The 25,524-nt window shown below is 39.9% G+C and overlaps 3 protein-coding genes and 1 pseudogene across 5 annotated transcripts; 1 reads left to right on the forward strand and 3 right to left on the reverse strand.

Moving 5' to 3' along the window:
- Nucleotides 1-290: 290 nt before the first annotated feature.
- Nucleotides 291-19,644, reverse strand: LOC135347762 (vacuolar protein sorting-associated protein 41 homolog). The gene is made up of 35 exons (XM_064545795.1): nt 19,300-19,644; nt 18,418-18,501; nt 11,281-11,355; nt 11,032-11,097; nt 10,859-10,924; nt 10,552-10,674; nt 10,270-10,334; nt 9,825-9,900; nt 9,534-9,630; nt 9,411-9,484; nt 9,290-9,331; nt 8,735-8,888; nt 8,449-8,510; nt 8,298-8,351; nt 7,987-8,049; nt 7,814-7,875; nt 7,526-7,610; nt 7,287-7,379; nt 6,957-7,028; nt 6,600-6,655; nt 6,465-6,512; nt 6,245-6,341; nt 6,144-6,185; nt 6,018-6,074; nt 5,783-5,920; nt 5,451-5,505; nt 5,319-5,383; nt 5,051-5,126; nt 4,799-4,860; nt 4,255-4,329; nt 4,108-4,151; nt 3,919-3,974; nt 3,778-3,822; nt 1,259-1,332; nt 291-479 (listed from the first exon to the last, which is right to left on the reverse strand). The coding sequence occupies exons 1-35, from the start codon at nt 19,570-19,572 to the stop codon at nt 402-404; spliced, it is 2,754 nt and encodes a 917-aa protein (XP_064401865.1). The 5' UTR covers nt 19,573-19,644; the 3' UTR covers nt 291-401.
- Nucleotides 1,339-2,974, reverse strand: LOC135348116 (zinc finger MYM-type protein 2-like; annotated as a pseudogene).
- LOC135347765 (uncharacterized) lies at nt 11,565-15,001 on the forward strand. The gene has a single exon (XM_064545798.1). The coding sequence runs from the start codon at nt 11,701-11,703 to the stop codon at nt 14,218-14,220; it is 2,520 nt and encodes an 839-aa protein (XP_064401868.1). The 5' UTR covers nt 11,565-11,700; the 3' UTR covers nt 14,221-15,001.
- Nucleotides 19,642-25,503, reverse strand: LOC135347770 (von Willebrand factor-like). 3 transcript variants are annotated; one of them, XM_064545814.1, is made up of 12 exons: nt 25,343-25,503; nt 24,620-24,829; nt 24,113-24,385; nt 23,132-23,320; nt 22,514-22,633; nt 21,675-21,860; nt 21,419-21,604; nt 20,941-21,126; nt 20,612-20,797; nt 20,331-20,516; nt 20,002-20,187; nt 19,642-19,808 (listed from the first exon to the last, which is right to left on the reverse strand). In XM_064545814.1, exons 1-12 carry the CDS (start codon nt 25,404-25,406, stop codon nt 19,741-19,743), a joined length of 2,040 nt encoding a protein of 679 aa, XP_064401884.1. In that variant the 5' UTR covers nt 25,407-25,503; the 3' UTR covers nt 19,642-19,740. The 3 variants fall into 3 exon arrangements, with proteins under 3 accessions (XP_064401884.1, XP_064401885.1, XP_064401886.1); XM_064545815.1 differs by lacking the exon at nt 20,612-20,797; XM_064545816.1 differs by lacking the exons at nt 20,612-20,797; nt 20,941-21,126.
- Between the last annotated feature and the right edge of the window lie 21 nt (nt 25,504-25,524).

The following is a 25,524-nucleotide window of genomic DNA, read 5'->3' on the forward strand; positions in this document are numbered from 1 at the left end:
AATAATTATAGTACAAGCAAACAAATTAAAGAGATTAGGTTGAGGTGCAAGTGCAGAAACATGCAGTTATAATAATTATGATCTACTTGAATGAATTAAAATGAGAAACACAAACTGTGTTTTCGAATTTTTTCCTCTTTAAATTTGCTATAGGCTTAAATTGGTTTAAAAATTGGTTGTACATGACACGTACAGTAAGTTTCATAATAGAGCTTTGAAATTAACTCCTATTATTTTTTGGGGTTTTTTGGCTTTATTTCCTCCTGAAACAATCACCCCTTGAGTACAACCCAGCCATTAAAAAATAATCAACACACGCACTAATTTACTACATCACACAATAAAAATTAATATATATACAACAACACAACCAACTTTAATGTACAATACATCTATAGTAGTTAGTGCAGTCTTCTCGATTTCATTGGTACTTGACTTGTTATCGTTTTTCCAGAATAACAAGATCTGCATACCATCATCTGTGACAGTGAATTGCATGAATCAGTAACAAGAAAACATTGTAGTATTACTGCACCCTCGCAAAAAATACGCCCACACTTTTCGGCCAGAACTTTAGGCATGAGAGGGGAAGGGCGTATTTTTTTTACGAACAGCTATAAAGTTTTATTCGAAAATACGCCCACTACCTGAAGGTCTAGCATCATTGCCACCTGTTATTTGTATCATTGATGAGTTACGTACTGTACAAAATGAACATTTCAAATTAAAGCTATAATTATGATCTAAAGGGGAAATTTTACTGAACATGGAAACGTATTCGTTGCTCTTCATGTAAGGGCAGGGATAGTAGTTAGTTGGGCATCTTCCTAGAGACCTATATACACGTATCAAGTATACATTCTGGGTACTTTCTCCACAGAAGAAACAGCAAGCCATGCAATTAGGCAAGGTAACTTGCATAATTGAGTGATCTACTTTTCTTCTGTTCAAATCTTCGAGGGCAAACAGAACGACACGTTATAACTATGTTCTAGCTGTACCAACATAGAGTAGAGTCTACTAGCGCTACTCACTAATGAAACTGCTGTTCTTCGCTATTTATTGTGAACAGGTGATATTTTAGCTACTGTGCATGCTCAAACTCTTCTGGGTGGGCGTATTTTCAAGTCAAAATTCCTTTGTGAGAAGTTTGTAACAAAAAAGGGATGGGCGTATTTTGGCTAACTTATTGGGTACGTCTTTCCAACTGTAACAGCATTGTGATCATTATACAAAAAATCAATAGTGTGCAACTTACATCATTCCTCTTGGGAGCACACCGCTGATGGTAGATATGCCCACAGAAGAAGATGACATAGTCTGACTGCTCGTCTATAGTGACAACAAGACTATCATAAAGACTGTCATATTCTCATTGCTTGGTTACTATAATTATAGCACACATTCAGGAGTTGTAACGTATATGCATGATATTATTGCTTTTTAATAAGTGCTGACATCAGCATTTTACATTCAAATTGCACAGGAAGCGACTCATCACCAAGTGTGCAGATATTTTTCCATATCGCACACCCGAAAGTATTATTGCACACTTGTTATTGCACACTAGGAAGTGATTCTTATTTGGAATGAACGTTTCATGATGAGTAAAACAATCGTGATAAGAAGAGATAGCTAGCTATAGCTATAGTTAGTGTTCAGAGGACACTTCTGTGAGTAGATTTACCTACACCAGAGAGTTCTCATCTCGACAGGTCTTCTTTTGAGCGGGAGGCAGTAAGTCCAACGTATTTACTACAGAAGATATCTGTTGTAACGGAAATCCAATGTTTATAGTGCATCCACTGAGTTGAGCTCCTTGAAATAAGCCTGTTTGACCACCTGGCATCTTTAGTTCGGGCGTTGAGTTTTCAGATGTCCCAGCTGAATTTCCACTGATTATACGGGACATTTGCTTTTGTTGCTGAAGGGAGGTTGACTTGTAGGAGTTTAGGCTTTGGATGTTTTTGTGTCCTGATTGTTGCTGGATCTAGGTGTCTGGAACATTTTGTTTAGATAGTAGAGTTATCATGGTCTTTCTTGCTGAATGATTTGTTTTTTTCCCTTGTAGGTTTCCCTTCTCTGCAAGAGTGTTCATGATCGTTCCAATCTTGTTTCGACCCATTGGTTGCCGTTTATACCAACATTTGTCACTTGCCTGGCAATTAATGGCCAAATAGAATGGAGACTCCAGCAGACACATGGATGGTGGTTGGTTTTCGATAAACTTCTCAAAGAGAGCAACTGGGCACTGCTCAGGATTTTCTGGAGTGGCCCACATCTTTGGTCGAAAAGGACGACAACCGCCTGCTTGTCCATTTCTGGTCTTGGTGTCACGCTCGTTAAATACGACATACTTCAGACCATTACTGTCAGACTGGATGCTGAAGTCACCAAACGTGAGCTTGTGATGCTCGTCTCTTCCTCGCATACCTATGTGCATGGTCAGAAGGAACCATATCGTGTGCTGAAGGTTCTCCGCTGAGCAAGAACCTAAGGCGTCGCAGTCCCAGAATTTTCTTATCTCGTCCTATTCGAGTGCTTCTGCAGCATTAGCTCTGTTTCCTTTCCCTTCTTTTTTCAGTTGCTTTCGAATGGCTTTAAGCTTTTCGTTTGAAGAAGCAAACTGGACGTCTCGAATGATGCTGTAGCTTTTGTGGTGGTATTTGGTGAGGTGTCTGTCAAGGCTACTTCGAAGCGACGTTATGGTATCTGGCTTGTATGCTGCACCGTTATTTTTTCGCACTTTGCAGTAGTAGTGTCCCAGGAGTCGGTTCAATTCGACTGGTGGGATCTTCAATTGGCCTTGTTTCACCTACCAACTTCGACCACTCATACCATTTTTTTACGTCATATTTTGTTTTCTTTTCGTTTTTTGTTCTTCCACGAAGCGTTCCAGTTCTTCATCGTCTAGGTCTGCTGGGATATGTGGTATTAGAGCAATAGGTGGGGCTGGAATTGGGGCACTGTCCATATTAGAGACTGAGTTTGGAGGAGTGGGACGAGTAATTGGAATTAAGGGGTGGGGCTGGTCTGCTAGGGTTGTCAGTCATGTAGGTTCAGTTGCTAGGGTAGTTAGAAGTGTAGGCTCAGCTAGAAAGTCTCGGAATATCTCTTTGTCAAAGAAGTCTTGCAGGGAGCTGTTCATAGCGAGTTATTTAAATAAAGGGTTACTATGCAACGTTTTATAGCTAGCTTTTGTGCCTGTACATGTAGCTATCTCAAGGTAACCAAGCAATAAATGCATTATCCATAGGATAATATCATAAAATCTTTGCACACAGGCGGGTAAATATCAGGTCAAGATAAAATTGGCTAAGTCACCCAGGTTCTGTGTGACATTGAATCACACACACTTTTAAGCTGCTACTTTGCAATGAAAAATCTACTGTCATACAGATAATGGGCCCCTATTCTCATAAATCTATATACCGTATAGCGCAAAATTTTCGAGGCACTTATATTTCGTGGAATGGCCTCCAAAAGCATTTCATTGCATAATGTTCGCGGAACAACTGTACTGGAAGCCATGCCTTTAATCTTTGCACGTTATAGCAATAATTCTAATTAAAGAACAATTTTCGTGGACTTAATTGTCGTGTAGGATTGCTAACCCACGAAATCCGCGAAAATTAAGCCCCTTGAAAATGTCGCGCTATACGGTAATTATACCGCTTAGTTGTGCTAGCTAGCTTGTCAAGCCAACTGATTGGTGGTGGTGGTGTCAGTTAAAGCAAAGTCCTTACAAAAATGCATGTTTTGATTGTATCCACTAACCCATGTCAATAACTTCTCCACAACAGGTTTTACACTTTGCATCATCTACAGAGAAGAATAGACGGATGTCATGCAGAGGTTATAATTATAGGGGAAAAGAACTATTTGACTCCCTAAACATAGAATCGGTGGCTTACTTACTGTCAACATGGATTGGACGCTTTTGGAGCCGATGCAACTTTTCCATGAGGCTGTGACTGTGAAAGTTATAGAGTTATAATTATACAAACCAAGAGTCAGGTGACAGCAACCACGCAAGAGCAAAAATTGTTTTTCTAGCACGTTACATTGCTGGTATTGCAACAGCAAAAAGTTGATGGCATTGCATACCTGTCTTTAACAAGGATTTTCTTACAACCTTCCCTCAAGTTTACCTGCACATGTATAAAGGGAAGAACTGCGTAAACAACGCTGAACGTAATATTATTAATTATACTCCCACCATAAACACCAACTAGCACTTTGGGATATACTTACTTGAACTTGAAAATCTTGCAATAGTTTGACCAATGAGCGCCCAAGATTAGGGATCTCTGTCCGCTCTGGAATTTTCTGAAGAAATAACAACACATTCAACAGGCATGCACAGTTCATTAATGTTGTTACGATGAGTGATTGGTGATTTTGTCAGTGACGTATCCAGCTATGGGATCAGGGTGCTCAAGCACCTCCCTAAGCTAAAAATTATTATTGTCATAACGGTGAGCAGCACTATAGCTATTCAGATTGAAAGCCGCTCTCGCGTAATGTTTACATGTAAGTGTGAATATTGATTCATTTAGGCTATGAAGTCCAATTTCAATTCCGACATATAATGCAAGGAAGTACTTTGGACACTGCATATACAGTAGAAGCATGTGACACATAATTATATTGCACAACAAGAAAACCAGTTTAACTGTGGTGATCATGCATGAATAAAATTCATTGCTTCGTACATTTAAGTACATACAAGTATATACGTGAATCAGAAACTATAACATTTACACTTGTCATTAAACTACTTCACAGAACACCTCACCTTGATGAGCTTTGTGGGGTCAATGTGTGTTCCAACATTGTTCAACAGACCGGTGATGAACGCTGTGCTCGAGAAACAGAAGATATTATACATACAAATTAAGCAACACATGGGTCAACTACTTTTATACGTGTCGAGCACTGAGTAGGGGCCATGATCACAGGTGGCCGGTATATACAATGTACATGTTTAGGGCTACCGATCAGTTAGTAGAAACTACGTGTATTTAGTGTTTGCACAGCACATACGTACTTGGTTTGTGTATAGAAAGTGATATGAGCAGCTCCCAAAGATCTTCATCTCCTTCCTCCATCGTAAACTCAATTGCCTGTATAATAGATAAACATACAGAAGTATAACATACAATGTAATTTTTCCTGTCAAATACATTTAACACTTGAAATTCAGTATGTTGAAGATCCCGTTATAGACAGTGAGAACAGTATGTACACTTTGATAACACGTTGATTTCCCATGCAGAGCTCATCATCAATACATGTACATACATGACTGAGTTTACCATGTCAACGTCTTCCAATTTCTTGATGATGAGCTCCAAGGCTGCCTTTTGGTTACCCATCCTTCCTGTGAGTATCGAAAGAGAGAGCTAGCTATGATAGCAATACAAAGCTTTAAAGTGCTGCTATCTCACCTAGTAAGTAGACCATCTCCTTGTAGCGCTTGTTGTACTCACACACCTCAAGAGCCTGCAAATTTCAGAACAGTAAGACGAGTGAAATTACGCCAAGGAGTCTTAGGGCAGCTAGTAAACGTTCTCGAATAAAAACCTGTATGAACTAATAATGGCAATGCTGGTTGGACCAATTCCTACGTGTACCACTAGAGCTAATCGCGTCAACAACGACTCTTGAGTATAAGCATTCGGGCTGTTAGCTTATAATAGTACACATGAAGACGTAACTAGAGATTAAAATTATGCTATGCTCATATGCATAATTAACTAATGGCAAATGCTGCCCTCACCTTCTGTAGTGGGATGTCATTGCAGGATCTGAGGAAAAGTAGCAGCTTGTCGGGATCAAAACGAGCATAGAGCTCCACCTGTCTCTCGTGGTACACACCCCCACACTTGGGGTCCTGCTCAAACAGGCAGTCAAGGTACTGCACGTGGTGGTATAAACAAGTTATTAGTGAAGATAGTTGAAGCACCACACGCGTACGTACTAAATGTAGTAACTAAGGGTAAATGCTTTCTTACCATGTGCAAATACTTTTCGTGGCTTGATACATCCAGTTCCTTGACCACTTTTTGAGGCTGTACAGGAGTAAATAAAGATCATTACTCTAGCAGTATCATTTTAGATGTAGAGAAATGATCACTCACTGGTACATCTTGTCTGCATTCCACTAGCAGTTTAACAGCTCGCTAGAAAGATGAAACAAACCGTCATTGAGAATAGTTGAGAATTTGATGCACAGCAATACCTGTGTGTCCACCTTCAGGAGTGGTATGAGGTTTTCCACTAGAGCCGAGTAGAGTTTTTTCTGTTGGATTAGCTCAAATACCTCGATGTGCCCTTGTCTAAGAGGAGAATAAACATTACTTTCATACAGTCATCTATATGCCAAATCTTAGTATTGTATACAATCTACGTACGAAGTGCAGATGGGGAAATGAGGAATGGTTACTAAAAACAAAACATACTGTAGATAGATCTTCATAGCCTCATCGAACTGCTCAAGGTCTTCGTGTCTGCAGTGGAATCAACTATCCACTATAAAATTAATGCTGTTGAATACATAAAGAGCATTAAATAGTAAAGTACTCTACTGTACTTACAGACAAGCCTTGACCTTCAGTAGCCCCTTATTGCCTGGGTCATACTGCATTCTCATCTGAATCAAGGCAACACAATTATACATATATGTGCAAGCAGAAGTGGCTTTTATAGGTATACTCCATAATTATATATATACGTCGAGCTGGTGATCATTTGTTGTGCTCATGCATTATGTATTCCATACGTACATGTATATTTTGGCTCTGGCAAGTAAGTTTATGGATGAGATTGATGGCTACTTGGACTTCGTGACAAAATTAATACACACACGACCCTTTAGCTGTTAATGACTAACGAAATACAGTGACTGTTGTTCAGTGCACGTATACTCTGAAGAACTGAGCCAAAACTTGTACCTCTACTGCGTTGATGATGACCTGAGGGCTGTACAAGGTGGTGGGCCATGCCTTGATCACCTGGTACACCGTCTGTGCATACAAGAGAAAGTAATAACAGCAATTGTTATAAATCGTACAGCTGCATGTACAATCGCTTGGTAACAGTCAAACTACTTACAATTAACTTATGTAGCTGCATGGTCTGGGGCATGATTGAAGCAGATTTCATCATGACAACAGGCAAATTAGCAGAATTAATATAATTATGTAGCTCACAGGAAAACATTAATAATAGTCAGTGTAAAAGGCAAAGAGTCAATAGGTTAGCCCAAGCTACGTAGTTGATACCTGGCAGTCTTCCTGCAGCAGCTCGTGGAGCACCAGTTCGTAGATGGCCGGACTAAGTACTGGGTCACTGATTGGAATGAAGGGGCGGATCTCCTATACATGAAAATATGTAGTTTATAAGCTTGACAGAGCAATCTAGAAGTGTGTAATTTTTATGAGGCCATTTTTTTATGTTATGGGCAGCAACTGCATTGTGGTGGGGAATTACTACCATAATTGTACTGCAGTATGCGACTAACTTTGAGTTGCTTCTTTTGCATGAAGGTGACAATAATGTCCTCCCATCTCCTCTTGTCAGTCTTACCAATCACCTCGTGGCATTTCCTGTAATATGACAGTGAAACTGAAGTAGAGAGCTGCTTCAGAAAATTCGCATACAAAAGATACGTATACATGTAACTGCAATTGAAGCAACTGTTAATCGTAGGAGATGACAGACGAGCATTAACTACGCTATAAGATCATTTTTTTGTTTGCTCGTTCACTCCATCAACACATCAGTAATCTTCATTCATTGTTAGTCTTACCGAGCAGCTTCTGAGAAGTTTTTCTTCTTCATGAGATAGTAAATGTACTCAATACCAATTTCCTACAGTGTACAAAAAGAGCCAGTGTGCAAGTCATCAATAATAATATGTGTATATGCTATATACATGTACATACAGGACAAATACACATACTTATGAAGTAGACGGCTAACCTGCAACTTTCCCTGATCAACAACTCTAGCAACATTAGGATTCTCAGCATACTGCATAGCCTCCTGCACAGGTTAAAACTTCAGTTAATAACATACATACATGATTGTATATGTAAGAGAAGAGGCAATACAAATGGAACAGCAAATAACATATTTTTATTATCCTGGAGAAATCCAGTTATTATTTGCTCACGTATATTGTACATGAACAGAAACACTCGTGAGCTCAAAGATATACATAAATAGCTACTTTTGTAGAAAAATAAATAGCTAGAGAATTGTGAAGAGGGGGTATAAGCAACGTAGCTCACCTCAAAATCTTGTTTGTCGACCAGCCAGTCAATATGATCGTTAGCATCTCTTTTCTAAGCAGCAGAATGGTAAATGGAAATGAATACACACCCCAATACGACTATGCATTATATAATAACTATACTATAATAGTAAGCTGTGTTAACTAACCTGAGCAAGGATGATGTCAATGGGCGTCACAATATAGAACCGGTCTTCATATACAACACTCTCTACAAAATAATTATTAATGAACAATAATTATTAACATGTGTTGATGTGTTGATGTTAATGAGTACCAGTCATACATACGTAGGTTTATTCATAAGCCCGACCTATGCACCCATGCAAGACCTTCATTTGGCTATCGATCAGAAAATGTGCAACATCATACAGACCCTTCCAGCAATATAATACGTACCACTGAAATATCAATAAATATAGTGCTTGTACCCACCCAAGTGATACTCTTCGCAGTGACAGTATTGGTATCCCTTGGGCAGTAGCTTGTCCTTGGTTATGTGTTCTGGGTGCTCGAATTCTTTGTCAACTGGGTTGTAATATCCTGGGGACACCACGACCAGGTGGGGAGGCGGGACCTGCGCACTTCTCTACATAGGAAATGGGAGCTTTCGATAAGGATCTATATATAGTACGTAATAATACATGACATGATAATTATTTCCGTTACGTATAGTTTTATTTATTACTAGCTTGATATGAGGGGGAAATCGCTTATAATATTCCATTGATTTTTGTCAGTGTCAGTTGGAATTCGAGCAATCAACAAACACAAATTCATGAATATAATGTCAAATAAAAGAGCTCATGCAGACGCTTCTCTGCAGGAGTGTGACTGATCTGTAAGACTAGGATGGAATGTGCTTCAAAGTGTGGTACCAGGCCACCTCTTAGCTATGTTTGTCAAGCCTCAGGGTCCCTGAAATAAACATGACCGACTTATCTGTCATACAAGTATGCAGATTCGTGCCACGATTGACACCCCACTTACAGTTGCATCTGGGCTGATTTCAGCACTATAGCCAAGCATAACCTGTAAGATAGTAACACAATGTAAATGCATGCAGCAGAGTATTAAACGCAACATTTGAATTAGTTAACTGCATCCCTACCAGCTTGCATTGCTTGTTCTCAATCAGTGGGACCACTCCACACACTAAGAACTTGGGGAATGTATTGTGAGCAGCTGTTGAAAATTAAAATTGGTTGAGACTCAAAAAGAGAAGAAATCTTACATATAAACATGAACTTTTTCTTCTTTGGTGGCACGTCCACCACCTCTGTTGTGAGAGTAGATCTCTGCTCCTCCTCACCCTCTTGCACAGTCACAGTCTGAAATGTTACAAGGGGGAATACATGTAAGTACAAGAGATGCAAAGGTATTTGCATGAAAGTCTAGGGATACAAGTCATGTACTATATCTGGTGAAATACGCATGTACAACTAAGAGCAAGCAAGTTACTATCAAAAAATCCTCAAGCTCTGCAAGTGCGTACGCAAATACTACAAAGCTACAATGTACACACCTTTACAATGTGGCCTCTGCCCACTAACAGGTTGGACGAATCCTGCCAATACAGACTACACGGCAAGTACACAAGGCTGCAAAAATATATACCACATTCGCAGTCGTATACAATGATGTGCATGGATATCACAGGAAAGGGCTTACTACTACAAAGTACAAATCCCATGACCCGCAATAGATACTAGGGTAGAGAAAAGCAGTATAGATAGTTATGGTCATCGTAACATTTTACTAGCATCTCCGATCCACTCAAAAAATGTAGTAGATGCCATAGAAGATACAATTTGAAAGTAGTTCATTTCACATGGTAACTATTGCTATAGTACTGCAGTATCATGCTAACTATGTACATACATGTATACCCTATGCCCATGCATGCACACATACATGTACAAAAAGCAATCAAGTTTCTCCCTGTATTACACATGTAGTAAGACACATACCTTTCCTCCTCAAACGAGATAGAAGTAATCTTTTCCCGAAGAGCTACATCATACACCATCACCATCTACAGCACCAGATACAAGCATAATTATGTCATAATTATTTAAGTGTGTATAATTATCAGGCTCTTAAGTGTGCATAACTCAGAGAACAATTCGCCTATAATTATGTGCAGCTTCACTAACTTATACCACTGGTCTGTATGCACATGAGCATTACACACATCATTATGAGTTACATGTATGTTAGGAAAACTACGTACGCCCATGCATGCACAGCACCTTCTCATTGGCCCAAGCAATGAGGTTATCCTTCCACTTGATAGTAGTGACACGTCCATAGCCAGCATCCAGTTGATTCACCTTGTTTGTCAGTGGCCATCGACGCTCCTCCACTAATACCAACTGTAGGGACAGAGGAAGTATGTAGTAACTGTAGTCTATGCTTATATATAGGGACTAGAGGAGTAAATGTGTAACTGAAACAATTCTGGATGCAAGAATGTTACGTAAAACATGAACATATAGATTACACATGTACAAAATTGTAATGCAATAACAATTTAGAGTGTACTGTATGTACATGTACCTTGTCAGTTCCGTACGCAAACATTCGGCTGGTGTTTCGCCCAAAGTAGGGGTGAATAGCAACTGACTGCAATAGGACAAACACTATAATTGTTAGCTGACAACACTCAATTTCATATCTACACACAAAACCGAATAATACAATTATTTCAGGCAGTATTTTAGTGTACGTACGTTTACTTGAGCTCCAAATGAATTTGTGTTGTTGTACTTCGTCGTAAAGAGACCAATGATTGACACCTACATATATAAAGTAAAAGCTCAAAAACAGAACTGAACTACCAATGATAATTATAATACTCTACATGTATAGTCACACAAAATTAGCTAGTAGCAATTAAGATATGTACTCAAGTTATAAGTAAATTAACATGTACATGTAGGTGAAAAGTGATGGTTTTGTGCCATATGGGGCACTGTTACCTTTCCATCATTAGAGCAACTGGCCAGAAACTCCCCCTCAGTATCCACGGAGATCTGGTTGATTTGGGAAGAGTGCTACAAGGGAAAACATGGTATAATAATAATACGTATATAATTATGTGATATGCCGATTATGGCATGTTGATTGTGACAAAATACGTGCACAAGCAGAAAGTGAAACCAAGTAAACACCAAAACACGTAATAGTACACTGTGAATAACGCTTTGAGGCGTGTCTTACTTTGGTCAAAATAATATCCTATAAATACTTCTTGCACATTTAGAACTACATAGCCATAACATCTCATTATATCAAGAAGCAACATTTATACTTAGTCCAACTCATCTCAATAACACTACAGAGTAGCTACACTGGAGCAAAATATACGTATATGTTTATGCAAGACGGCTAAAAAAAGTATGCTGTTCTGGATAACTTTTCTCCTTGTCATCCCCTATTCATTGCAACACTCTCTACACGTCTCTCCACAACGAACAAATCAGTCAGTTCCTGGAAATTGCAGTCACTCTGAATGCATGCTGTCCGAACTACTAGAGAATGCTCACCATTATTTTGTGTCAAATACGAAAATATCATTTCATTCTGGAATACACCAAATCAACAAGCCAATAGGAGACATACTCATTCAAAACATTGAAAACATTTCTTTTCACGGTGCAGCCACGCACGTGGAACCAGGAACAACGATACAGTGCAATGACATCTTCAGTTTGACATTTGTCAATGTTACTAACCTTTCAATATTGAACATTGCACTTGTGGGCTGTAGCAGTGAATTTTCTTACGAGAGCATACAAGCAATTTATGCACTAGCTTCACTTTGTGATACCGGGCCTTACTTGTCCCTGTCACCTTGTAAAACTAGAGCAAAGCTAGTCATTGACCATGGAACAATAACAGTTGCAAGTGGAGAGAATGTTTCGATACACAAATTGCAAATAGTTAATTCAAAAGATGTTGCCTTACTACTACTTAATGTACACAATAGCATTACTATGAACCAATTGACGCTGGAGGATAATTCTATTAACTGTGTGATAGCAACAGTAGAACCATTTACAGATTACCCGCAAATTGCTACATACAGAATCACAAATTCATCATTTAAAAGAGGAAATACAACCAAGGCGATTGCATCTGGATTGAACATATTAAACAGGGAGATGTATGAACACTTGATATTCTGCAACATTAGTAATGTTATTGTAGAGAACAATCTTGGGGCCTTGGGAAGCATAGTACTTCAAATACAAACCCATTTGCGTTTCTATTCATCCATTTGCCATTCCAGAATAGTAATCAAATTCCACAATGTTACTGTAAGCCATAGTGCTTCGGGTATCTGTAGCAATGGCTTAACAATAACAAACATAATCCCACAACAAATACTGATTACAGCAGACATCGAACCTGTAACTTGTGCATTTCTTGTTTTCGAGGATGTGAGGTTTGCTAACACAAAGCTTTTTATTTCCCTTATCAAATCTACTGCAATGGAAACGATGGTCAAGTTCTCAAACATTTTAATTTATGGACAGAAGTGCTTCAGTTGGACGAGTTTTATGCTCTTTCACAATGCAAGAGTATTTCTCTCCAGTGTAATTGTACACAGTATCAATGGAATCGGTTTCTTCCAGTGTAATGTTACAATTGACGGTATAAATAAATTTAACAAACTCGTTGGACATGGATTCATACTACAAGAGAGTTACATGACATTTAAAGGTGAGACAATCATCAGTAACAACCAGAAAACTATGTTAGTCATGTACACACAATCATCAAAAATCGTGTTTGAAGGCACAACAATATTCAGCAACAATACTCCATACAAATTCAGCTGCTTAACAGGAAACTTTCACTCAGTTATTATCATTGAAGGTAGAGTGATATTTAGCGGGAATAAGGCTTACAATGGTGGAGCAATCGCACTTCTCAGTGGTTCAACATTAATTCTTCAATCCGAACAAACCTCCTTGCCAGTTTTACAAATGACAAATAACTATGCCAGTAACTATGGAGGCGCTATATATGTAGAAGATTATTCTATTACAAAGAAGGTGGCTGGAGAATACAAGCAAATCATTCCGTGTGCAATATTCGTTAAACTTAACCGTGGAGTTTCATATATTTTCAACAACAATACAGCAAGGTTAGCTGGTCACAAGCTGTTTGGAGGATGGTTTGATTACTGCTTCAACATTTACAATGAAGAATACTATGAGGAATTTACCCCAATCACAGGTATTAGTGTGACAAATCAAACAGAAGTTTCCTCAAGTGCACTACGTATCTGCATCTGTAGGAACAATCAGATCAACTGCAAGATAGACCATTGGGTGGAAGTTTTCCCCGGAGAGCAGTTGAGTATGAACGTAGTAGCAGTTGGCCAATTATACGGAATAGTGCCAGCCACAGTGAGAGCACAACCGCAAAACAGTTTAAAGATCAATGAATTAGAGCTGCTACAAAATGTGCAGCAAACTTGTACGAAACTGGTGTACACGATCCAATTATCAAAACTTGGTGATGAAGATATAATAATACAAGATAATAGTATGATCTTACTAGTTCATGGTAGGCATTTCACACCATACAATGGGATTGAACATTCAGCAGACACTCTAGCACAAGACTTGTTCATAACAATCTCAATTAAGCCGTGTACAAAAGGATACAATTTCAATGCACTTAGTGGGGTGTGTGAGTGTGACAAAACGATAACAAACAGTGGATTGCGATGTGACCTTCAAAGTGGCACTATAGAAAGGAGGAGAGCAATTTGGATTCACCCAACAACATTGCATTTGAGGAACGAGCAGCTGGGCCAATCAAATTCAGGTGTAATTGTTCACAAATTTTGTCCATTGGACTATTGCATTGACACAGACTCATACATTGATAAACCAGCCGGATGAACAATGTCAGCACAATCGATCGGGGGTACTGTGTGGAAGATGTAGTCAAAACACAAGTGCTGTGTTCGGGTCAACTAGATGTCTGCAGTGTTCAAGCTACTGGGCATTTTTGATCATTCCATTAACTTTGTTAGCAGGACTATTTATTGTTGCATTGTTAAGGTACATAAACCTGACTGTATCCCAAGGGACCATAAACGGAATTATATTTTATGCCAACGTTGTACAGGCAAATCAACACATGTTTGACTCCAGATCCAATTCATTTTTAAAGTGGTTCATTGCGTGGCTGAATTTTGATCTTGGTTTTGAAGTGTGCTTCTACAACGGCATGGACACATATGCTAAAACATGGTTACAGTTAGTGTTTCCACTATATGTTTGGTTTCTAGTCATACTGATGATTACTTGCAGCCGATATTCAACAAAAGTATCAAAACTAAGCGGGTACAATGCAGTACAGGTTTTAGCTACTTTATTCTTATTTTCTTACACAAAACTACTCCGGATTATAATCTCATCGCTTGCGTCTACTACAATTGAATACCCTAATGGACACATCAGAAGAGTCTGGCTTTATGATGGAAACATTGAATATAGGAAAGAAGAACATCTTGCATTGTTTATGTTAGCATTGCTAATTTTAATATTCCTCTCACTTCCATACACTATGCTACTGTTTTCCATTCAGTGGCTACAACGTTTCACACATCGAAGGGGCTTGCGATGGGTGACTAGGCTACTACCGATATTTGATGCCTATACAGGTCCATACAAAATCAAGCACAGATACTGGACTGGACTACTACTGCTAGTCAGAATATTCCTGTTTCTAGTGTTCTCACTCAATGTTGCTGGAGACCCTACAATCAACCACTTGGCAACCATCATCACAATTCTGTGCTTGCTTATCTACTCTGCTCACGTTGGAGGGGTTTACCGCAACTGGGTGTTAAATTTGCTTGAGAATATTTTCCATCTAAACCTTGGAATTGTCTCATCGGCAACACTGTATGTGTATACTACTGGTGGAGATCAGTCTCTGCTAGTACATGTATCCACTGGTATCAGCCTTGCTGTGTTCATACTGATAATTTCCTACCACATATTCTTGAAGATCTCAAACTGTCCAGCATATGTTAAAGTGAAACTTTTATTCAAGGCACAAATCTCGAGGAAACGGTCAAACACACGTGACAGATGTGAACCAAGAGAAGAAGTTAAACGTAATTTGCCAACTCGAAGTGTAGTGGAGCTAAGTGAGTCACTACTATAGATCCATATATCGAAAATTGACACCACACCTGCTATGGAACTCATGTCCAAAACAAAACTATGGTGCTGTTATAGTCGCACTTTAAATGTAGTGGTATCCCTCACATCAAATTATTAGTGAACTTAATTATTTTGTATTATCTCAAGCCTGTTGTCTTACAAGTACAGCTGTCGTGTATGTTACATGTTGAAAGTATACATGTACGTGCTACTGCACACACTTATTAGCAGAACACTTTTTTCAATGAAATTTTAATATTTCTGATACATGTAGCAAATTGAAAGTTTAAACTGATGTTGTTCAATGAAACAACTGATAATTCTATTGTAATTAAGATAATTGTGCGTCAATTGTCTATTTTACACATTATTATATCCCGTTGCTACGTTGTTGCCAAGTGCAATATGCAGCATAATGCACTGCTGAAAGTCATAATGCACTAACCACAAAACGCCCCTCTGGCATTAGACAGACAATTATAATATCATGAGAAATAACAAGTATCAAAGTAAGTCCAGCCATGCAGGAATGTTTGGAACTGCAGCTTCTTCTTTGCAACCATGCAGGTTTTAAAAGTGTCCAAGGTTAAGATTCTGTGTTCCTAGACCTCTAGTTCTCGACCTCGTGATGCATGTCAATTCCGTTTCACCATAGCACTAGAAGCGGCACTTTTTGCTGGGGGCTTGAGCTGTTTCTTTGCAGCAGTAGTGGGGTGGGGCTGTTTTGCAGCACCAGAAGTGGGGTGGGGTTGTTTTGCAGTGGTTTCAGCGTTGGGACTCCAACAATTTTGTGTCAAGCCATTCGTCGGTCATGTCAATCTTATACGCTGCAGATACTGGCGTCTAAAAGAGAGAAGAGATGGAGCTGTGTCTAGAGTTGTCTCTGTCATCTTTTTGTGCAGTTTATATTGTGTTACTATGATAGTGTTATGTTGCTATGCCCTCGGGATATAAACTAGTTATAACACGTGCACTCGGGATGCATGGCATATATCCCTCGTGGCTGTGTTATAACTATAACTTAATTTGGTATAATCTTCTGAATTCAACTTAGTCTACCAAATATCAGGCTTCGAATGTGAGAGAGACTCTTTTCATTGCAAATTGCGAGTTTTTGCATAGATCGCAAACGAAAAACACACAAAGAGTGATGCAATTCGTAATAGTTTAGGCCTAGGCTTGTACAGTACGAGTCATTTTGTACACAGTGGTTTGTTTGGACCATATTTGTTCACCCTATAGTAATACATACATGCAGTAGTATTCCAGAGCAATTAGGTACATGTACGTACATGTAATATAACTGCATGATGTACGTCAGATAAGTGAATGGATAAGCGATGCCTCGATCCACGTATGATAAGCAGTAGTACAAATGTATGGTACATGCAACGGTTGTCTGGGCACACGCAGAAGTCTATCTACATGGTAACAGTTGTTATTTGCGCTAGTTTACACATTTGAGGGACACGCCTGTTTCTAGTTGAACTTTGACTCTGCTGTAGAGAAAATTGTCCAGCCGGATAATTGAGGTACTGAGTAACGAGAGCCGTATAATCATAGATTGAAGAGTTAAAGGGATAGGAAACGGTTGGTATCTCGAGTAACAGCCGCGCTACGCTGCGGTTTAATCGAGGCCATTACAACAATATCTATTTCTACACTCAGTGCATAATAAACTACAAGTAACTGTGCTTAGTCCGTGCAACTCACTTATATTTCAAGGTATATACCTATTGTAGTAGTCATAACCAGCACGCTTACATGTTATATGTTCCAATAGCTCTAAAACAGCCTTGGGAACATATAACTTTATTGGAAAGTCTCTTTTTACTGGGTGTGGTCAGTCATTAGCAAGTACTACACGTGGCTCATGGACTAGGCGTGTTATAAGTTGCTGAAAGAGATGATGTCTCGAGGAAACACAGCTTTGGGAGTTACCCGGCAAAAAATGTGCTTACCGTATATCTTCTAATTTATCGGACAGTAAAAAATAATTATTTTGGAAATTGTCCGGGTATAATTGGAACAGATTTTTATAGAGCATGCGAAGTGTCCGGAATAATTAGAACAAGCAAGCAGCTGCATGCGAGCTAGCTAAGTTTAATAGAACAGTGTGCGACTGAATAGTTGCACTAGCTATCTAAAACTAGCTACTCAAAGCTATCTAACTGCAGCACTCTAAGTCTTACTTGCCGTCTGTGAATGTAAACTCTACTTTTCAAAGTATTGTCCGGATATTTAGAACAAATGTAATATTAAAGTACTGGAGTGTCCGTTGTATTAGAACAACGAAAATTGCCCAAAAGAGTGTCTGGGGTAATTAGAAGTGTCCGATAAATTAGAAGATATACGGTAATAGCCTCGTAACGCGGATAATTTTCGAGGCTCCACTGCAGATTCAATGTAAGTCATCACGTGCACCACTCCGTTTCCTATCCCTCTACCTCTTCAATCTATGGTATAATAGATTATCGTTTGTTAGAGATAATTACATGTCTACTTACAGATACAAGACATTAATCAATGCTGACAAAGACAGGCGGAGCTAGGGTACGTAGTGCTTTATGGTATAAATTCAACGATGACAGTGGAGAGACAAACATGCACCTTCATGACGCTCCTGTTTTATCATTGGCTACCAATGACAACAGCCACAACAGTTTTCAAGGTGATTTTCAATTGACACCTGTTTAAACCGTAATACAGTTCATGCATGTACATTTTTGTACCATTACATTTACTAGACTCAATAATGTTCAGGATTTATAATTAAGATACTGTTTCTGCTCAATAAAATGACCAACTCAACACTATCAAAAATCTAAACTTTAACTTTTGGGGTGAAAATGTGGGTCGATCCCTAATGTTGTGCCACTGTGACCCGAGGTTACATGTACATGCATGCCGAGGGTGGCTCACCAGAGCATAGACTCTATCCTTGAGGAGGGTCCCGGTGTGGTCCAGTAGCTTGATACTGCCATCATAAGTACCCAGGGCAATGAACTACAAGGGATAATAGAGCAGATGACAACTTCAAAGCAGCACTAGATTGTACGTCATAAACCAAACAAAAAATCGAGGAGGTATACCATATGTAATGTATAGCACAAGTCTGCATGTAGCCTCTCTGATGAGATCGGGCATTAACTATGTGCATGTACATGTATATAATATCTGTAGCACTTGGGTAAATTTGGCGGAAAATTAATTTTGGCGAATGAAGGTGAGGGTTGCCAAAATTAAAAATCACCAATGTCCCTTGTATATCGCACGAGGTCATGACATTCACTGCATGCATGATTGTCAAACAATCGCTAATAATATTTCAATTGCCTCATTTGCCAAATTACCCGCTTAGACGTTGACCATTCTTCCAACAGTCATGCAAAGGATCATTGACACACTTAATAACAGTTACGATGATCTGATCAATCAAATTGTGTGTATATACGCAGCCCCTCGATTTAAGGCAACACTTTTAAAGCCAGAGGTCGCTTCTTTTGGAGGTTGCATTATTATGTTGAAGTCCTGATGTCACATACATACATGTAGAAGGTCGCATCTAGTTGGATGTAGCTCCACTTAGTCTACTTGCCTCGATTTCAGGCCGCTTAAAAACGTGTATTTCCAGTGGGCTAAAATCGAGGCTAGGGTGTGGCTACATTTATCTCCATTTAGGACACGATATTAATTAATCAACACAGCTGTCATTGCCTGAGCTCGAGGGTATTGCATACTTAGTGGTGTAAAGACCAATTAATCACATGGATGTTGGCCTGGGCATGCAGCATGTTGAGATACCTTTGGATGTACAGCAATGCAACAGATGATGTTCCTTTCTCCTGATCCCATACCTGTCCCATCATGAATAGAACTGACCACCTCCTTGGCAAACCGTTTGTACTTTAACACAGGCTCCTCCTCATCTGTATCTTCTTCGCTCCCCGATCCAGTCTCAGAGTCGCTCTCCCCACTACCACTCTCCTCCTCGTAAGAGCTCTCTTCAGAACCTTCCTCCTCTTCTAGATCAGCCTCTGGTTTCTGGTTAAGGTTCTCCATAGGGAACCCCTCCATAGTTGCAAGTGCTGACTGTGCAACTAAGCTAAAAGTTGGGCGTGGCTCGCTGTGCAGTATAGGTATATACCTCTTTTAAAAGCCACCCTCGAATGATACAAGTAAAACTAACTTAGGAGTTTAATTAATATTTACACTGTTTGATCAAAGTTCATCTGTGATATGAAGCTACTTGCACTCTTTTGGGTCCACACACACATCCCCAGACTCAACAGTACCGACAGAACAAAAACAACCTGCAACAAAGAGTAGAGTCACAGCATGCATTTAAAACTACACAACAAAAAATGCGAGGTCTGCAATAATTCTAAAGCCGCCGTAGATGGATCCTCATCTATATTCAACACACCTAGTACCAACCACCACCAACCAGTGTGGGCACTTATACATGTACAGTGAGTCTAGTCCAGATTACCGTACTGTACTCACCTTGCATACATTGCAGGGTGCAAACCGTGAGTTCATCTTTGTTGTCACAGGTCTTAGGACAAGCTGAGCCACACTCCTGGTACACCTTCCCCTCGGGACATTGCTGTTCAGGTGACTCAGTCGGACACTCTTCCTCACTGACACACTTATTACCAAGCTCAATAGTGCCAGCAGGACAGAAGCAACCTGAAATAGAGAGTAAAAACTGAAAGGTTAAGGGCAGGTACATGTATCCTGGTTGACTATTTCATTTTTTGGGTAATGTTGTACCAACATAGTCATTGCAGGCATTTAGCCACAGATGTTTTGGGTACAAAATAGATGTTCACCTTGCACACACTGCAGAGTGCAAAACGTGAGTTCATCTTTGTTGTCACAGGTCTTAGGACAAGCTGACCCACACTCCTGGTACACCTTCCCCTCGGGGCATTGCTGTTCAGGTGACTCAGTCGGACACTCTTCCTCACTCACACACTTGTTATCAAGCTCAATAGTGCCAGCAGGACAGAAGCAACCTGAAAGCCCCAATGGTAGAAGGTAGGTAATCCAATAAAATTTGTACATGCACAAATTGTTGGTGTACATGCAGTCCAATCCAGATTATACTCACCTTGTACACATTGCGTGGTGCAAATGTTGAGGTCATCTTTGTTGTCACAGGTCGTTGGGCAAGCTGTCCCACACTCCTGGTACACCTTCCCCTCGGGGCATTGCTGTTGAGGTGGCTTAGTCGGACACTCTTCCTCACTCACACACTTATCACCAAGCTCAATAGTGCCAGCAGGACAGAAGCAATCTGATATATAGAGTATAAAACAAGAGGTTAAGGGCATGTACATGTATCCTGGTAGACTATTTCATTTTTTGGGTAATGTGGTACCAACACAGGCATTGCAGGCATTTAGTCACAGATGTTTTGGGTACAAAATAGATGCTCACCTTGCACACACTGCAGAGTGCAAAACGTGAGTTCATCTTTGTTGTCACAGGTCTTAGGACAAGCTGACCCACACTCCTGGTACACCTTCCCCTCGGGGCATTGCTGTTCAGGTGACTCAGTCGGACACTCTTCCTCACTCACACACTTTTTACCAAGCTCAACAGTGCCAGCAGAACAGAAGCAACCTGAAATGGAGAGTAAAACCTGTAAGGTCAAAGGTAGGTATCCCAATATTACATGGTCATAAAGGCACAGTGCCTAGCTATTTAAAAGCACAGTATGGTACGTATTATAATATGTACACGCGGAGTTAGAGTTGCATGTATAATATACACAAACATGTATCGATCTACATGTATACTATCTGGAGGCAAGTGTACAATTTTGGGCATTTTGTAGTGGTGGAGTGATGATAAAACTTGAGTTGCATTTCTGTATGAAAAATGTCACTGAGTGCTCTTCAATATATCTGCTCACCTGGCACACATTGCAGAGTGCAAACGTTGAGGTCATCTTTGTTGTCACAGGTCGTTGGACAAGCTGTCCCACACTCCTGGTAAACCTTCCCCTCGGGGCATTGCTGTTCAGGTGACTCAGTCGGACACTCTTCCTGGCTCACACACTTGTTACCAAGCTCAATAGTGCCAGCAGGACAGAAGCAACCTGAAATAGAGAGTAAACATGATTGCAGGCATTTAGTCACAGATGTTTTGGGTACAAAATAGATGCTCACCTTGCACACATTGCCGAGTGCAAAACGTAAGTTCATCTTTGTTGTCACAGGTCTTAGGACAAGCTGTCCCACACTCCTGGTACACCTTCCCCTCGGGGCATTGCTGTTCAGGTGACTCAGTTGGACACTCTTCCTGACTTACACACTTGTTACCAAGCTCAACAGTGCCAGCAGGACAAAAGCAATCTAAACGTTGAAAGGTATAGGTATCACAATGGTACGTGTACATTTCCTGAAGTCCTCTCAGTGACCATCAGATTGGAACAATATTCTGTGGATATGACTACCGTATAGCAGGTAATTTTCATGGGGTAAAAAATTCGTTCAACTCGAAAAACGGTGGTATTCGTGAGTAAAAATTTCGTTTAGTCTCGTGGCTGCACTGCATTCCTACGTTCCGGTAGCCACGCCTACGTTAAATTTCGTGGAGGTCAGCTTGCCTACAAAAATAACGAATATTTTACCCCACAAAAATTACCCGCTCTACGGTACATTTACTAGATACTGGCCCATATAGGCTAGTGTCAGCTTTCACTTCGTTCAGATGATTAATTGTCATCCACACTGTTGCAGGCTGTGAGTCTTTTGTTAACATAGCGTAGCTGTCAGAATACTATCAGATGGGCTAGAAACCTTCAAATCGACTACTTCCTTTAATCCACTTCTGTTCGTTGTGACATTATTGTTTTACTGAGCATATACGATGTTATCCAAAGTTCCCAGTTTCTGGGGATTATGTGGCGCATGCGCAACCAGTCGATACCAGGCCCATCTTCAGTGCGGCCTGGGATCGAGGCTAATATTGAATGCATGATTGTCTTTCAGCCTAGTCTGCTCACCTGGCACGCATTGCTTTGTGCAAAAGGTGAGGTCATCTTTGTTGTCACAGGTTTTTGGACAAGCTGTCCCACACTCCTGGTACACCTTCCCCTCGGGGCATTGCTGAGGCTGTTTAGTAACTGCAGTGGGAGCAGAGAATCACAAGTAATCGAGGAAGACAATAATTTCAATTCATTGTTGCACTAGAAATGTGAAGTAAATGTATACAGGAAATGCTCCTGAGTCAAATGTTGATCATCGATCTGCTTACAGATGCTGTGTGATGCTTCACCTGAAACACAAACACAGTTGTTTTGAATACAGATACATGCAAATTGAAAGCTAACACAAAACCATGTCTAAATAATGTATGGAGTATATCTAATATTATATATACAGCCGTACATAAAAATCATACAGCAGCTCTCAAGAGTTAGAGGAAACTGTCAAAGAGAAACTAGGATTATAATAATTACTTTTACGTACAAAAAACTGCCATAACAACCCCATCACTGGCAATCAAAATAACAAACTCCCAAGGGGCTTGAAACTTCTGAATAAACGACAACCTCTCTATAAGCAAAGTGTCCATTGTTCTAAAGGTTTCATTGTATTTAGTACATACAGTGTACATGTACCTTTGCATTCTTTATTGCAATCATCCACAGTCTCAAAGTTGTTATTGTTCCCTCCACAGCCGCCATAAGTGAACATCTCACACTGTCGACTGGCATTGTAGTAGAACCTTGGGAGGATAGCTCTACACGGTCCAGGCTCGGCCGGTAGAGTACACACACTCTCCTCTGGTTGACAGCTCGCAGGACACTCTGTGTGCATGAGATGTGGGGGTGGTGGAGTGGTAATCTACGCTGTTAGGTTAAGTGCAAGATGTGTAAGCGTCTGAGCAAGCTGAGAAATGGGTGAATGTTTGATGTATGTGAGAGGTGAGAGGATCTAGTGTATCAGAGCGATATATGCACAAGCTGATTGCTTCGGTTGATAAGCGTGTGGATACTTTAAGCGTATCTTAGGAGAGCAGAATGGGAGGGGACTAATGAACATTGAGTGAACATCTAACTAGTACATCAGTGTAGTTCATACAGCAAAAGAAACAGGAGGATTCTAGGCTTTTCTAGAAGGCTATATAGCTTTGCCGTTATCATTTGAAACAATTTCGACAAAGTAAACAGAGAGCTTTACCCGGCCTTATTAGCTTGGCAACAAGCACGTTACAGGCAAGCACTGATTTTTTTATATTTTTTAACTACGAGGCTTAAAAACATTGTCATTGACTTTGATGAGAAATGTGATACCAGAACAAAGAGTGTTAGAATACTTATACAGAAACCACCACAGACCATGAGCAAGCAAAAACATTGTCACTGACTTTGATGAGAAATGTGATACCAGAACAAAGAGTGTTAGAATACTTATACAGAAACCACCACAGACCATGAGCAAGCAACCCTCAGGTAGCATTATATAAACCTAGCAGGCTAGCGTGGCAGGTGTCAATTGAGAGTAAACACCACAGTTGCAGTGCAACCTCAGTACTATGGTATATCTAACTGCACATGCTGCCACTATAAGCTACATGCATGTAATGCATTTTTGCTCACCACATATCAGTTGTCTCCCAACAGCTAAATTGGATGTAGAAGGTCCACAAGTGTCAGAAGGTGGGCTTTTCTTTCCCTTGAAGTAATAAATTGACACTTGTCTTCCTGAGTAGCTCACAGTAGCAGTTGACTTTGTTCTGATAACTGCCCTCAAATCGTCATGGCGATTTTGTTTTTGCTCCCGGTAATGTTCATTGTCCACGTATTTACCGCATGTTTCACCACACGCTAACTTGGCACTGAACCCAAAACTGACTCTTCGGTTCCTTGCTCCTAAACAAAACATCATCACAACAACAAAAATAATAATTAGGTCTTAGATAACAAATAAAGTAAATGACATGCTAAAACAGTATAATTCATGCATGGGTAGAATGATTGTAGTACAGCATGCGTGAACACGAAACCGAGTAGAAATTGGTGGTTTATAAAAGAAACTAGCTACCACAAGCTTAAGCTAAATTAAGAGCAAAAACGAAAAAGCTGTATATTTTATATTTTGTTTACCATGATTGCTACAGCTGACCTCCTGCAGGTCATACAGTTTGCACTTCTCGAAGGGGACCTGGTAATTGCTTGCAATTCGCTCAGTCAGGAACTGTGAGAATGCACTATTGAGCTTCTCACTGGTAGCATTGCACAAGGACAGTCGCGACACACCTCTCACACCTCCTTGTATATGTACCGTAGAAACAGACTGGGGGAGGCATCGTGAGTCTGAAAGTTTATAACAAAATATTTATGATTCTACAATAATTTCTAACAAAGGCGATCTTAGCACCAACTTAAACAATCTAATTTATTGGCTCTAATTGTGATTGTGCGCCAAATGAAGCCACCACAGCTATTTATTGCATTTTCACCATGGTCGTCACTCTAAATAGGTGCCAGTTTGAGGCTGATGTATATTTCTCCGTTCTATTTGTGTACCAAGAAAAAATTTAATTTTGTTTGTGGCGCCTTTGTTAGACTTTTACAGTACGAATCTATAATTATGGTATCTACTAGATATATTATCACGAACACAAGGGATGTATATACGTGCCCTCGGACATCGTGCTTTTAATTGCTCCCCAAATTAGTCTTGGTATTTTATATAGGTGGAATCTATAATTATATGTACATCAGACATAAATTTGGCACTAATTAATTGATGCTGACAAAAATTTATCATAAATTCTGCTGATTATTTATTTTGTACATATTACACCATAGATAAACGAGCCCTACCAGAATTTTGTCCTTGTACATAGCACCAGAGAGCAAGGAACATAAGAGAAACCAGCAGCTTCATGTCTGGTCTGTATTAAAACCTTCAGTCGATGGTCATGCAGGGGGATCATTAATTTTTATTCCGGGATTTGTCCCCCAGATAGTCTCGAATTCCAGCCGGTTCGCATTTTAAGCGTAGG

The sequence above is a fragment of the Halichondria panicea genome, chromosome 14, assembly GCF_963675165.1.
Source record: "Halichondria panicea chromosome 14, odHalPani1.1, whole genome shotgun sequence".
Lineage (NCBI taxonomy): Eukaryota > Metazoa > Porifera > Demospongiae > Suberitida > Halichondriidae > Halichondria > Halichondria panicea.